This window comes from Onychostruthus taczanowskii, unplaced genomic scaffold, assembly GCF_017590055.1.
Source record: "Onychostruthus taczanowskii isolate IOZ18803 unplaced genomic scaffold, ASM1759005v1 scaffold1, whole genome shotgun sequence".
NCBI classification, from domain to species: domain Eukaryota; kingdom Metazoa; phylum Chordata; class Aves; order Passeriformes; family Passeridae; genus Onychostruthus; species Onychostruthus taczanowskii.
This window is the reverse complement of record NW_024496525.1, coordinates 26,903,535-26,920,101: the sequence shown is the minus strand read 5'-3', so window position 1 is coordinate 26,920,101 and position 16,567 is coordinate 26,903,535. Positions and strand designations below refer to the sequence as shown.

Genomic DNA, 16,567 nt, shown 5'->3' with positions numbered 1-16,567 from the left:
GCAAACAGATGTGAACAAGCTGCCCTTTCCCAATCACAGGGTGCTCAGAAGGACTGCCCAACCAGCTAACGAAGAAGCAGGGGAACTCAGACTGCTTCAGAGAAAGGAAATTTGCACAAATAAGGATATCCACAAAGCAATGATTCCTTTCTGTCAGCTTCACTGCATTGCTGCTCAGGTGAGAGCATTAAAACTGAAGGGCTAACAGGATTTACCTGTTACCTTACACTGTAAGAAGCTTTCAGAATTGTTCTCTAGTTATCTCTGTTATTTAAACTAATTAATAAACTAATGACAATCTCTTTATTGATTGTCATTTTAATTGATTGTTCTTTTACTTGTTTCACTAAATCCCTGATATGAAAGACATTGAAGAAGGCTGGCCAAAATGAGATACACACAGGCTGCTGTTAGGCTCCTCTGTAACTCAGTTCATTGCTGGGCAGAAAAGGGCACTGCTACCTGGAATGCAGTAGTTGGATGATACACAGCCCGTGACTATGGAGCATTTCTTGGGAGGATCACTGTCAGACTGACACCTTCAGACATATATTCATATATGGGAATAGAATTATGCTTGTTTTCTCCACAGATGTGGAGAAAAAGACAAAAATCCTTCAAAATGTTGTTCAGTGGGCTGAATATTCAAACACCTGTGATTTTAAATTAAATTTTTTACTCTATCTAGGTAGTAACAATTCTAGTTAAATATAAGGATCTCATAGGACCTGTGAAAATAAAGAAAAAAGTCTTGATAAAAACCCAAAAATAAAGGAATAGCAAAGATGGCAATGAGACAGAAGTCCAGCAGGAAGGTTACACATATCAGCAGTACAGCCATGGCCCAGTATTTTACCAACTTTAAAAAAGGACAGTTTTCAGCAGGTATTGTGGAAAGAAACCATAAAGCAGCTTTGCTGTTTGTGTGAAAATTAATGCAAGGTTGATGACATAAAGGCAGCCCTGAAATATAAAAAGTGTTTAATGGATGAGATTATGGCAGCTGGAATTAGATGAGATTTTGAAGGGAAATACAGAAGAATGAATGAGATGGTTGACACAAGTGTTCTTTTATTATATAAATGCTCCTCATTTGAGACAGATGAAGAAAAGGTCAAACATGACCTAACAAAACAATTGTTTGTTTTTTTGGTTAACAATTTCAAGTTTCCAAATCTCCCAATAGCACTTCCAGTTTGTTCTGCATTCAGTGAAGTGCAGAGTGCACATCACTCACTTGTTATTTACTCAGCATATATTTTTCTTTCCACAGGTCTGTGCAAAGATAATTGCCTTTTACTTACAGATTCTGAGCAGTTTGTGGGCACTGCATTCATGCTGCCTGCTCTGCTGCAGAAGCAGCTATCACCAAAACACCCCTGACACTGCTTGTGACTCCGGTGTGTTTTTTTTCAGTTCTACTCTATGTGTCCCACATGTGACAGTTTTAACACAGTGTTTCCAGCATTGCTTTCTCTGGATCATGCCTGTATCATGCAGGCAAAGCCTGTGTTTATTCCCACCGATGATTTACGGCTGCTCTCAGCATGGAGCACTCAGTGCACAGAGTCATGGCCCTGGGAGCAAATGTGTCACAAACACCCTTCTCCTGGATTCCCCTTTTGCTCTTCAGTGAAAGGCGCTTCTGCTCTGGCAGACAGGGGCATCCATGCTGGTGGGCAGTGGCAGATGGGCAGCAGAAGAGCAGTGCCAGCCCCCACTCCTGCTTGCCCACGTGCTCCTCGGGATGCAGGGACCACCGCTCTGCCAAGGCTCACAAACAGGGGCCACCTGCTCCTGCACGCTGGCAACCTGGCCAGGGCTCACCCTGTCCTTACGTGGCAATAGGGTCAGGTGGCATCCTGTCCCTGCGGGGCTTTCCTGGGCAGGGAGGAAGGTGAGGGCTGGCTCCCTCTGGTCAGCATCAGGTTTCTATGACGTGAATGCACATATGTCCTCACTGCTGCTTTGCTTCCTGCTTTTTAACAGCAACTGTTACCATCAGCCTCTCTCTTTGAGAATGTATCAGATTTTTCAAAAAATACATGTGGATGCTACCTAGTGGCTTCTAGAATAAATAGAATAAAGATAGAATAAGTAGAAAATAGAATAATAGAAAATAGAGTAAAGGAAAAAAAAAATCCAGTTCTGGAGGATTCAGGTTTTTGCTGATGGTTCCCACAACATAAATCCAGTGCATCGTTTGGGCAGCACAGGCCACAGCTAAATGTGACCTACAAAAATAAATGTAGCCCAGACTGTATATGAAATAAATAGTCCTATAGCAAAAACAGTTCACATCACATTTGAAAGATGACTCGGAATTGTGCTGCTTGAAGCACTGGTTCCAGTAATTACAGGGATCACAAAAGCAACTCTACTTTCTGATTAATTAGAAAAACAGAAGGAAAAAAAAGTTAAGTGTGAGGGGGAAAAAAAAGGCCAAATATGCTGACTGCTGACTGTTATGCTTTGGAAGCTACAATCAGGTGCCTCCAGGGAAAGGCAGAGCTCTCCTAATGATGAAGCAGTGAGACCAACATCACCGACATACACATCCAGGTATGAGATCCTACAGAGAATATAAGTTACAGAATAAATAAATACACACAATACACTCAGAGGTAATTATTTTATACTAGGCAGAAAAGGAACAGTGCCATCACACAGAACCATAGCAAAGGAGGGTCAGATGGCAGCAGAGATACTCAAACTCTGCCACATGTTGCTGTGACTTAAGTGCAAGGCTGCAGTAGCCCGTTAAAGCAGGGTGGCAGCAAGAGAGATGAACAAAGAACAAAGGGTAAAATGTTTCATCACAGCTCTGAAGTCACTCCCCTGAAAGCACCATCCATGTCGAGCTTTTAAGCATACACAGCCACAGTTTCCCACACACTTCAAAAACAGAGGGATGGGTAAGTCCCAGCTAGGAACACTGACAGCAGCCAGCCTGATTACAAAGGCCCTGTAGCTGCCACTGTGCTGGGGTGTCTCTCCAAGAGACAGCTGCTGAGGGGCAGTTACCAAAGATCAGACCATGTAACCAATCTGGTGCACTCAAGGGATGATGGCTCTCAACTCCAAGCCAAACATACAGATCCTGCCATGAGAGGCTTTTTCTGAGTGGTCCCCTCCACAGCTTTGAGGAGGAGGAAAGCAGAGACAAAAGGAAAAACAGAGCACAACATCCATGTCCCTAAATGCTATATCTTCATGGGATATTATGGACTCACCTTCCTTCTGTTTATCTGCAATTGTTCCACTTCAGCCCCCAAAACAGATCAGAGATTTTAATCCTATCAACTTTTTTATATATCTATTGTCAGCCACTGTTTGACTTGAATAAAGATTTACTGACTAAATACAACAAGTTTCACGCCCACATTTCTGGGGATGCAGTGATGGAAAATATGAACTTCTGCATTTGTTTCTTGGATATACAAGAGAAAATGTTTATATTTTCAAATTCTTTCCCCCTCCACATTTTCAAACAAAATAGGAAAGCAATCTCTAATTGTTATTTCTTTAAATGTTTGCTCAACTATGAATTTACATGGCCTTTCTTACAGTAAATATCACTTGGTTACATGTGAGAATTACTCATCACTGCTGAGCAGGTAATAAAATCAGGGAATACAATGGCAACAGCAGACAGGAATCAGCATGTTCCTGCATTTGGTGAGCCACATCCCTTCTTGATACAACTTCACTCAGAAGAGAAATGTGTGCTTTCACCAGGTAAGTATATGGCCTTGACCTTAGCTCTTCTTTTAAGTTAACAGAAACAGAGTGAAATTCTCAGGTCAAGCAGTAGGTTGCAAACCACACAGAAAGTGCTCACAGAGCTATTTTACCTGTGCCTCAATATTTTTCAAGTGACTGATTTTAAAAATAAATTGCTAACAATGCAACTGCAGGAATATCATGTTTGTTTATTCTCACATCATTGACTGAGAAACTGTAAATAGGTGTGACAGCTGCTGCATCTCCTCTGTTGTCACCACTCTGCTGCTCCTGTGAGACAGGCAGTGAACAGGATGACTACTAGGACTGACAGGAGCATAGTATGATCCTGAGGCAAAGAGTTGTACATGAGCTCTATTACTCCTAAACTGATGTCAGGGTTTCTGTCAAAATCAGCACGCAAAAAGATGCTTATTTTGGGGAAGAGCACACCCTGTTCAGCTTGTTGGCCAAGCTTTACTGAAATGGTCTAGAGTCTGAAAGTCCCAGTTATCTAAACTTCTGTAAGATCACCTGCCAGATTCATTTTGAAGGAAATGACACCATAGTTTAAAAAAACCAAACAACAAAAGAAAACAACATAAAAATCAGAGCTTGATAGTCATGAACCCAGTACCAAAAGACAGGGCTATAGGCTTCAAGCCGTAACTTCATTAACGTCTGGAAGAACTCGAGGGATGCTCTGAGCATTACCTGCTGGGCCACCTGACTGCACTTGTGGCATAAGAAGGATTTGCTGCTTTGTCTTTGCAGCCAATGACCAGTTTAAGCTTCCACACTAAAGAGCACGAAACTGGGAATAAGTGCTTACTTGAGAGACCCTTATCTCCTCTGTGGCCTTGTGGGACAGTCCAGCCTTCCTCTTGGTATCCTTTAATTTCAGGTGAAACTTTGCACTCTTCATGAAAAGTTTTGATGTTTCTGAGAGTGAAAATCACATTAGAGGTTGAACTCTCTAAGTTGTAGGTCACTGCTGGATGCAGCAGTTGGACAACAACCCTGAAATACACTGAGCAACAGACTCAGCTGTATTGTCTGTCTCTGGTTGCCACCTTATGTGTGCTTGCCCATGCTGGCCCAGCCTACTGTCCCTCACTTCCCTGGTCATGCCACGTTCCTGTGGGACAGAGCAGAGGCACCACAGATCATCAGAGTGTTGGGATGCAAGGTCCCAGTCATGTCTCACACAAATTTACAGTATATGCCTGATGGCTGCTTATATTGTAGTGCCCCTGAGATCTCCAGAGTAAGTGTGGAGATGCATCCATACCCTAAATGTTACACATTTCTGTAAAAAAAGATATTATGGATGTGATGGAGTCCAATTGAATTACCATCATAATCTATGGGCAGTAAAAGGTATTAATTTTTTAATAATTAAAAAATCTAACACTAAAAAGTTATTGAATGTTTGCATTAATGAACTTATATCCTTGATTAGGCAAGGCTAGCGTGTAAAGCTATGTGATTAGCTTTCTAGCAGGAAAGATCAGGTGTCAAAACAAGACCAACTGTCATTACAGAAGAGACTCTCCTGTTTATTGCTCTCTAGAACTGAGTTTTAAGATTTTTAGTAACAGTTGACTTTGCAATTTCCAAAGCCAACAGCTACAGAAAAATAATGAGCTGGCTCCTGGGAGCTGTCCAGCATTCTGTACACCAGTTCACATCAGACCATGCTGTGTCCTCAAGGAAGACAGCAGAGTTTAGCCAAACCCACCTTTGCTTCCTCTTCCCATTTCCCCTCACTTGTCAGCATGACCCATGGCATTTAGTGGCACCTGAGGGCTTTAAGGCACAGCAAGGGATCATTACCATGGCAGCCCAGGCTGCAGCTGACATCAGCACATTGTCTTCTGCCTTCTCATGCCCTCCCTTTTCCAGACATGCACTGTGCAGAGCAGAGGTCGGGAGACAAATGTTTTAAAGGCAGCAATGTTTATTTAGTCATCCAAATACCCATCTTTAAAGTGCTGTTAAGGGTATTATGTACACTAAAGTGATAAGCAAGATATGTACCATGAAAACCACCCATGCTGAAAACTACAGCTGGCTGGGTAAAGAAGGTTACCTGTGAAAGTGTAAAGGACAGTTGTAAGAGAAGTTAGGAGATGCATGTCTCTTCTCACACTTGATAAGATTACAGGAGAAATGAGTTGCAAAACTACCTTGGAGAACAAGGGAGAGAGCAAGCACAGCAATTCAATTTCTTCTGCTTCTGTTTCACATCCTTGAGAAATGCCAGAGAACACACCAGGAGAATAAAACATCTGCCACCCTGACAACAAATTTCACTGCCTTGCTCATCTGCATGGTTTCACCACATGCTCAGTCCAATGTCTCAGAGACCAACACAGAATGAACCATTTCACAGCCTGGATAATATCACAGAATAACCATTTGGCATGCCTTTATGTTAATAACCACATATTTAATGAAGGTGACCTCTAGGTCTGTGAGGGGAAAGACATAATAGGCAAAGAAAGAAGAGTGTTTGTGAATGAATTTTCAGTATCTTTCTCACAAGTGACTGCTCGGCTCAGCATCTAGAGAAGAATTCAGAACTTTTCAGACTGAGATTGTAAGCTACTCTGCTCTAGCTGAAGAACAACCAAAATATAAAACAGAGCAAAGGAGGTGACATTTCCATTCCTGATATATAGATTCTACATCAAGTACCATCAATTTTGACTAACCTGCAGTCCAGAAAAGACATACTAACAGGCTCTGTCTTTAGTAAGTCAACTGGGAAAGTTTCTGCCCTGTTGCTTACAGTTTCAGTGATTGCAGCATTTTTATTTGCTCTTCTGATGCATTTGGATCTCTTGTCCCTGAGCAAGAAAATTGTTTACTCTTTCAGCCCCATCTTCCAGAACTAAACTCAGATTTCTGTAGGACTTGGACTGGACCTGGTGCAACTACAGCATCTGAAATAATTTATAGAAGGTAAGGATTGAAGGTATGAGAGATGAAGAAAGAAGGTACCCAAAGAGGAGAGCATACCTGAGTTCAAAGGAAGACATTCTACACAGTCAAACAAGAGAAAAGTTGTGAGGAAACCCCTGAGAAAGATCCACAAAATCTTATGTGGTGCATCAAGGAGGGTAAGGCAGAAAGACAAAAGGAGAAACCGAACATATTTCAAGTGGAGCTCACTTTTAAAGAAGATCTATTATAACACCTCAAAATGCTTTGGCACTTATTGCAGACTATCAAGAAATTTAATTATATACTTCATTTAAGCAGAAGGGAAGTTCAGAGAATTACATACTTCAGGCATACACTTAAGTAGGGTCTAGATATTTAAAGGAGATCAGCTGCTCCATGTCCTTAGGTTCAGCTGATATCTCAAAAATCCTTTAAAACTTTAAATTTTAATATTTTTGTTTCTGCATCAGTCCTATTGTTACTTTTTCTCTCTGAACATACACCTGAAAACCTCTACACATCAGTTGAAGAGACACAGCTATCTTTTTCCCTTCCATACAGCAACTCTGGTATTGATCTTTTTTATCAATCACACAACACAGCACAACATCCCACATTTTGCAAACGCTCTTCCAGCTGTTTTGGCAGGAAAAAAAAAAAACAAAAAAAACCCAACACAGTGGAAGTTTGGTTTTGTTTTAGTTATGCAGGCTCATTCCTAAGGTGTTCTGCCTTTTGTAACATTTGAAAGACTTACAAACAAAATTACAACAAACAGAACCAGCTGAGGTTAACAGCTTTTAATATTATTTTTTTAAAAACATTTCCACACTAGAGACAATCACTTTGTAAAACAAAAGGAAATGGCCCTGCATCCAGCAGCTTGCTTCATAGAGGTGCTGAGCTTTTCTGAAGTGGCCATAATAGTAATGATTTCTAATTAGCTGCTGCTTGGCAGGTTTGGGCTCTGGCAGCTACCGGGACTGTGGAATTCAGTGTCTAACTAAAGATTCAGTGTCAGAGTAGGTGTCATTTCAAAAAGCTGGTGCTGTGAGACGGACTGAGAGCACTGTGTGGGTGTGTGAGCCAGCGGGGGAACGGGCGGCAGCGAGCACTGCTCACAGCTCCAGTGCTGGCTGCTGTGTGCTCATGGTTGTACTCACAGGGAGAGATTTCCAGCCTGTACTGTCTCTGCTCCCTGTAATCCTGCCAGCACTGCAGAGCACACAGTCAGCAAGTGCTCAGCACTCCTGGTCTTTGTGTCACAGCTGGCCATGTCTTCTGTGCCTATTCAGTGCCCAGTGTAAGGACAGGCATTCCTCACTGCAGCACCAGAGCCAACAGGACTGCACACCCTGACCACACAGCACCTTCAAAAAAGATGTCAAGGAGTTCACACACTTCATTCTGACACTTTTTTGTTCCTAAGTGCTCATAACTTGCATATGAAATGTCAGGATCCTGTTTGGCAAACACTTCCATTCCATGGAAATGGAACAATCCCAACATGTTAACCAGCACAAGATCAAGCCACACAACTATCATCAGTTTGCAACCAATTTTCAAGGATCTTCCTTTCATACTTCAGCAAGTATCTGGTGGAAAAAAATTGTTTATAACAATCACAGAGAGCCATCAGTTTTTCAAAAGATACCTTTAAAAAGCATCATCCCTTTGAGCAGAGGATGGGGTTAATAGTAATTCTGTATAGGATACTATACTCATCAAACCAAGATGTCTGCTGAAACAACAGACAGAGGACTACAACAGACCTCATTAGCTCAGGTAGAAAATGCAATTCATGACCAAAAACACTTCCAAAGAAACTAAAGTCCAGCAGAGAGACACAGGAAACTAAAAGAGCTGGTCACTGCTGAATTTACTTTGCTATTTACTTTGAATTTTTGAGTCGCTGCTGTAATTTTCTGCTTTCCATATCACTGCACTCCATTTTAATGGTCTAATCTTTTATCAATGATTTAATTTGATGGTGTATGGTCACCAAAGGATAACACTGCTATACTTAATCCTATATAACCCTTTGAATAATTTGGAGATTTTTGATTTTGTTTGTTATGGGAATGAAGTTAGGAAGATGGTAAAACTAGCTTCCTAATGGCCAGCATCCATTCTATTTTCAACAAAATTTAAACCAGGATCTCCACCCTTGTGTTTGCAGCTCATCAATGAATTGAGAAATTAATCCGAAATTAGCCAAAATCAAGATAACAACACCACCACCACCACCCCAATCTGTAACCAGTTAAGATTTTCCAGCCTATGGATTCTGAGGACCCAGTTGGGCTATTTAGCTGCTACCAAGAAACTCCATTCTCATTGAGTCTGCCAAGAGAATCATTGCTCAGTGTAGGACAGGGTTGGGCTCTTACTGTTCAAGAAAAAACAGGCAACTCAACAAGCAATTGGCATGAATGCAGTGCTGCTTCAGTCTTCCTTCCTCTTACCTGCCATCTCTAGCCATTCTTTGTACAACAGGACCCCAGCTACTACAGCAATCAACTGTGTTGGGAAATGCTTTATGTCTGTAAAACATGTGAATGTCTATTTACTATTATATTACAACCCTCCTTTCCACACTCAACAAAGACAGAAATATGCGACATCTGCTCTGTTTGTGAATTTTTTAGCATGTAACTGCTGAAAACCATGTAAATTATTTCAAAAAAATATTAAATGTGTCACAGAATTAGTCTCACAGTTACGGCGCACATGAAACACAAATAAATTATTTCCAGTTTCTTGTAACTCTTGTTGTGCAAAGGAGCACAAACACCTGTGCCACATGAGCTATGTCCTCCTTTCCCTTCTCCACCACCCACCTCCTACCACATCCTCCTCTTCCAACACGTAAGAGCTCCTGTGAGAAATTCATCATGCTAGTAATTGATGAAAGCACAGTCACTCCCAAAACACTTAGGCTTCCCTGAATTAATAACATGACCAACAATAGGTTTTCTCTTGCCCTCCTAGGATATTTTTCTATGAATTGCAAAGCATTCTCTCTCCATCGGTGCCAGGCTTTAAGACACCTCATTTTAAGCAAGTGGACAGTCCTGCTGATGTTACTGGAACTATATACATGTGTTCCAAGTGCAGTAAATGCTGAAGTGTTTTGCTGGATTGGAATCACTGCTTTTAACATCTTTTGACAGCAATTACAAGCACAATCCTGGAACAACAGCCTCCTCCAAAGTGCAGTATCAACACTTTATAAAAACAGTACACCCAAATCTCCAATGAATTTTCAAAAGCTTTGCTGGAACAGAAATTTCTACTACACAAGACTTGGAAATGTAGTCTGCAGTGTTACTGCAGTGATAAGAAAAGTGAAGGGATTCCTCTTGCTCCCCACACTAATAAAAATCTAATGTAATTGTGCCAAGCAGCCAGCAGAAAGAAAATGATTCTCACTTCAACTCTTGGCAACACCCTGGATGAGGGCACTGATTTCTGCGCACAAAACAGGATTTCAGCAACATCTGGATCATACAGCTGGACACTCTGGCTGTGCTATACCACAGCAAGACATTGGGACTTAAGATTGAACCAAAGCTTCTGGGAACTCCGTAGTTAAACTCACATCTGCTGCTTTGATTCTATTTATTTTAAGTCAAGACATTCTGGAGGAATCAAAGAATGCCAGAGAAAATTACTTTAACTTTTGGAAGAAAGTGGAGCTCGTAGCGTAATGGTCAGTGCCCTATTATGCAGATAAGTGAGCACTGAACTGGTTATATAAAAGAATGACTATAAGCTCCTAGCTAACATTATTAATGTTTAATGATATAGATCAAAGAGGTTTTGTCTTAGGTCTTAAGATTATAATCAGGGCAGCTTTTGACAAGGAGTTGTTCATGCATCTTTTAATCCAACTCTCCACTGGTTTGGCAAAGAGCTTGCTTTTTGGTGATCCCACTTTTTACAGAAGAAAATAGTCCTAAGCAAATGTCCCAAACCAGTAATGTCAAAGCTTCCAAATGGCCACCATTTAGCACTGTCAAAGACAGACTCCCCAAGTGCAAGCATGACTGAAAGGTCTGTCTGTCTTTCTCTGGATCTTTCTTGGCAGTGAAGAATGGACACACAGACACATGCAGATCACGTTGAGCAAGAAGCCTGGATTCTGTTTTGAGCTGGTGGGAATAACCTACTCAAACCACAAATCTAAACTCTCTCTTTTTTAATACCTCCAGATTACCTTGCTGTAAGAAAGAGCACATAGCTAATAAAGGCTTTGAATCCCTCTTGACCCCTGAGAGGGAGAATAGATAAATAGAATAGTGGGAAAACAAATGCAGTTATTATCCTGCACTCTGGTTCCTCTGTGCTGATACAGCAGAGTACAGCAGATCCTAATTGTGCATCCTCTAACATCCAGAAATCTCATTAGAAAGGAATTAAAGGATACTGGACCTATGTCTGGGATTTCTGGAAATGCAGCAGCTCTGTTCAGGTGGCTGGGTGTCCAAGAATGCCAAGCACACCCTCTGTGCACACACTGGCCTTGCAGCACGCACATGGGCTGTCCACGTCAGCTGGAAAATGTGAGCATAGAGCTGGTGAAGGGTCTGGAGCACAAGTCTGATAAGGAGTGGCTGAGAGAGCTGGGGATGTTGAGCCTCAAGAAAAAGGAGGCTCGGGGGAACCTCACTGGTCTCTACATCCACCTGGAAGATTATAGCCAGGTGGAGGTTGGTCTCTTCCTCCAAGCAACAAGTGACATGGCAAATTTAAAACAGCCTCAGGTTAGGCCAGGAGAGGTTTAGATTGAATATTAGGAAACATTTCTTCATGCACAGTGTTGCTACATGTTGGAACAAGCTACCCAGGGAAGTGGCTGAGTCACCACCCCTGGAGGTAGTTAATACATGTGTAGATGTGGCAGCTAAGGACACAGTTTGGTGGTGGACTTGGCAGTGCTACATTAATGGCTGAAATAGATCTTAAAAGTGTTTTCCAATCTTCAAGAGACAGAATGACAATGATGTTATAATTCCACAAGTCAAAATGAAAGGATATTTAAAATCAAAGTTTGCAGAATCTGCTATTATAGCATTTTCTCATAAATAACTTGCATGACATTATTGACCCTAAATGAACTCAGTTCATCCAGTGTATTTCAGGGCTTTCCAGAAGTTATATAGCTCTTAGTAATGTATGTTTCATGTGGAAACAGGGATTGTTATTCTGACATGGTAATAGGGAACTATAAAGTTTCTTCAAGATGCAAGAATGACCACCTCCCTGTTGTGGGGAAGGTGACCTGGATTACTGCCAATGCAATGAAAGGCTTCAAGTCACTTGAATGATCACTGACCAGACCTGAAATCCTAGAAGAGTAATAAAGAACAAAAGGCAATGAAATAATCTTTATTTTACAATGGTTTTGCTTTCTGTATCAAACTTGCTCATTTGTTTCTCTAGCTCCTGAAGCATGTCACTTTTCATGTTTAAAACAAACCCCTATTACTCCAATTGAAATTAATAATTTTAAAAATACAACTTTTCATTATTAAACTATACACAAAGAATTCAACTTCTTGTACTTCAAATCCCCAGAATCTGTTTACAAAGAGGTTTTGAACATGGAGAATCATCAACTATATATGACTTATTAAAAAAAAATCCACAGAAACAGCCATACTCCCAAGGCTCTTGCTACCTTTTCCCTGTTCTAAACGTAAAAGAACAAAAGACCATTTATCTGACAATTAAATTTTTATTTTTACTGTAGGGAGACATACCCAACCATAAAAACACTGCAAATTAAGGAAATCCAGTCTTCATTTTCAATATGAAATAGAAAATACAGGAAACACTTCAAGAAAATTAAATTGCAAACATAAATCTTGAAAACCGTATCAGTAACATTATGATGACTGCAGATGCTGCCCAGCTCATATCAATTTGGATCCTACTGAAGACCATGACATCATTTTTTATTTCTCTGTCTTCCCATTTTTTTCCCACTAAAAGCTTCTGGGTTTTTTTCAGGTTGAAGACATTTCAACCCTGCTCCCATTAACATTTTTTCCTCAGCTGGCTGTTAAATCAGTATTAATTTTAGTCTGTCAGAAGCAGGGAGGGGGGCAACTCACCCCTGGGCATCTGGCAGCAACCCCCTAACCCCTGACAAAAGCAGGGAGTGCTCTTAGCCTGCAGCACTGTGCACCTCCCCAAATCAGGCTTTTATGCTGCAAGCAAAAGTCTCTACCTATGAGAAGTGGCTATTTCTGAGGTTACCTAGACTACAAGAGCACTCTCAAATCACTGAACAACATACAGAAATGAGGCTGTCATACAGCTTAGCAGTGGCTGAACATCTTTGCCACAGCATCTTGAGATGTACAGCATTACTTTAACTAAAACAGGGATCTAAAATGGAAACCTAGTGACTAGCTGCTAATATGAGTCCTGCTCATTAGCACAAGGGACCTTAAACGAAAGCCAATTAAAGCACCAGCAGAACAGACACCCAAGCCTGCTCAATCAACTACTGATTGGAGATGAACACACTGATGCAAAAGGGCTCATTTTAACAACATTTAATAGTCACAGTCAAAAGCTGTTCTTTGTGGCCCAGCTAATAAACACAAGACAGCTGAGGGGTTCAGGTGCTTGCTCAAGCTGCACTTAGGAGGAGGCCAGATTTTAACTGTTCATAACACACTGTAGAATCACTGAGGCTGCAAGTGGTGACCAAACTTACACTCTGCTTCTGTGTTTACATCAGAGGGGCTCTAACATACAGGTCATGTGTGCCGTCTCACAAGACATCTAGCAAAGCCAACTTGGGTCCACAATGAGCAGTGCAAAGGTGTGAAGACACACAAAAGCAACTTATAGGAACATAAATAGTCTTCAGTATCCTGTAAAAATAAACTAACTTGAGAGGTAACCATTGCTTGTATGCCTTTAAGCATCTCAGTTTAGGTATTACCTACTTTTCTACAAAATATTAATGTGTCGGGTATTCATCAGGTAAAATGTAATACCTGCTGCAGGTGGATGATCATGAGAGTGATAGCAGAGTATCTTTAAAAATTATTATCAGCAGGAAGCACATGCCAATATTTCTCTTGTGTTCTCACTCATTTGTTTCTGAAGATATCTCAATGGACCACACCACGAGAGATGCAAAAGAAATTATTCAAACAAAAAAAGACAAAAAGATATAGCAGTGAAAAAGAAAGTTGAAGAAAAGCAATACCTAAATTAAAGGAGTCACTATGGTGGCAGGAATGGAAAGGGCTGACAGTTCAGAAAGGTACAAGAGGCCTGTGATAAGGAGTAAAAGAGGTTAGTGCAGCCTCTGCTGTACACAGGGACCTAAGAACTGGATTCACTTCCTTCAGTAGAAAAAGAGCCCAGGAAATCCTCTCCTACAGCTCATCAAAGGTTAATTACACAAATACCCCCTGGAGGAATTCCCCATATGCCCTGTGCTGTGCAGACCCAGTGAGCCCTGTGGCCCCACTGGGAGAGATCTGACAGCCCTGACTGCTTCCCACCATCCTCACCACCCAAAGGGCTTTGTGGCATACAGCTCCAAGGTATTCCAGCCTTTCTTCCTGAGGTGTACTGCCTTGCCTTCACCTCCCACTGAAACAAAAATTATCAATTGACACTTCTTGTGACAAAGGAAAACAACAAATTAACCCCAAAGGATCAGGGAGAAAAGCACTTTTCACTATTTGCATTAATAACCTTAGTAAGTGTAAGACACATTTGCACTGGGAACTGTTGAAAGAAGCAAAGCAACAGTGCTTTGTGACTCTTTGAAGACACAGAATTGGCGTAGAAGTTACGTAGAATATGGGACAACAAGAATAAGGGAGAGTACAAAAAGAGAATGGGCAGCACTAGTCCCAGCTTTGGCACACTCCACTCCACGGGTAAAACCTGCTGCTGTGCTGCACCTCTGCTTCTGTGCTGTGGGGGCTCAGTGCTTAGGGAACAAAAGATGGACACAGGGAGCTCACTGATTGTGTTGAGAAGGACCATAGGAAAATGATCTGACACCTGCAAAATTTCTTTTGAATACTCCAGTTACCAGGAAGATCTCATATCAATAGAAATTATGCTTTCCTCCCCACTGTGGTTTTCCTTTAAAAATTCTTAGAAATACATCCAAAGGGAAGAGATGCTTGGACAGCCAACTGCTACCTTCAGAAAGGCAGAGCCTGACACCCCCTCAGAAGTGGACTTTAGGAAGTCAACAAGACAAAACAGCCACTGCATTAATGAAACAGAAAAACATCTCAGGGATCAGATTTGGCTTCCAACAAACACCTCCAGCTGAAGTCAGCACTCAGGCAGCAACAGTACAGAAAGGCTTTCCTGGCCCCTACTCCACCTCTGAATGGTGGGTGATGTTTCTGGGCAAAATCACAAACTTGGATCCAAATTATTCTTGAAAAAGTCCAATTACGCTTAGATACCCACATGAATAGAAGAATATATCCTGGAAAAGGTAATGGATGGTGAGTGTGGCTTTTTCTCAAGCACAGCACTTTCTGTCTGTTAAAAATCCAATTCACCTGGATTCACCATGATGATGTTTGGCTTTGGGTGGCTTGTAGTCAGTACATACTTCTCAGTATATTAAGCATGAGTACATTGAACACCAACACCCACAATCATGCCTCGAGCTGGAATCAGAACTAAGCTGCAATTTAAAACATTTGTTCATGCGAACAGAGGAGTATTTCTATACATGCCAAGCTGGATTCTGTATGTGTAGAAAACAACTTTAAAACCCCCCAAATCACAGCTGCACATACAATCACAGTACGGAATGGGGAAAAAGAACCGAAAATTCACATCTCCGATTTCCATGTACAGCCGGTCTCGGAGGATGGGGAGATGATTCCCCGCCTGGCCCAGCCCGAGGCCGCTGGCAGCGCCCCGGCGGCAGAGGGGAGCGGCAGCGCCGCGCTGGGCCCGCTCCGGGCGCTAACAGGTGCTGCGCCCCGAGCTGCGCCGCCAACTTCTCCTTAGCAGCGCCAAGCCGCCTCATTTTTTCCCTTTTTATCCTCCTCCTCGCCCCTTCCCCAAGGTGCGGGACCGCTCAGGTTTACACCCGCGCCGACGCAACTTTGGAGTAGAGGACCGGAGCGGAAAGCAGAGAAGGGGATGCGCGCCCCGCCGGCCCCGCCCGGGCTCCCGTCCCGTCCCGTCCCACCGTCGCGCACCACCTGCGCGGCCATGAAGGAGAGGTCCATGGTGCTGCCGCTGGAGCTGCTGGCGGAGCTGGCGGAGGTGCTGAGGCTGCCGCTGCCGCTGCTGCTGCTGCCGGGGGCGGGCGGGGCGCGGGGGCGCGGCGCGGGCACCGCCTCCCCCAGCAGCGGCGGGCGCGGCCGCGGCAGGGAGGCCGGGACGGCTCCGCTCCGCCCTCCCGGGCACCTGTGGGGCGGCCCCGCCCCGGCACCGCTGCCCCTCACGGCGCCGCTCCCCCTGCAGCGGGCACGGCGGCCTGGGACTGCCGCGGGGTGCCAGGCCGGGCCGGCAGGAACCCCTCAGCCCTCGGGGCTGTTTGCCTACGCGGAACGGCTCCGCGGCCCCGAGCCGGGGTGCGCGGGCACGGCCGGGGCGCCGCGGCGGCGGAACGGCGGAGCCCTCGGGCTGGGTCCCGCCGGTCGGAGCCGGTGACGGGCGAGTGCTGCGGAGAGAAGCGATGGGTGGTTAAAGCAGCGTCTTGAGCCAGATGCGGCTCGGCTCGGCTCGGCTCTCGCGGCGTGTGCGGATCCTCTGCATCACACGCCGCGCCTCTGGAGATGCACACCTGGCGGCCACACTGCTAATCCATCCAGCTAATCCTGCCCAGTGTGCCGAGCCATCGGCCTGGCTTTAAAATACTCGGTTCCTTCTCTCA

At 43.3% G+C, this 16,567-nt stretch overlaps 1 protein-coding gene across 1 annotated transcript in view; it reads right to left on the bottom strand.

Annotated features, from left to right (window-relative positions):
• The window catches only part of CUNH14orf132 (chromosome unknown C14orf132 homolog), a 33,045-nt gene extending 17,055 nt beyond the window's left edge, over positions 1-15,990 (bottom strand). The window contains exon 1 of the mRNA XM_041400667.1: positions 15,891-15,990. Within this exon, the coding sequence (XP_041256601.1) occupies positions 15,891-15,917 (27 nt within the window). The 5' untranslated portion in view covers positions 15,918-15,990. The remainder of the gene's footprint in view (positions 1-15,890) is intronic.
• Between the last annotated feature and the right edge of the window lie 577 nt (positions 15,991-16,567).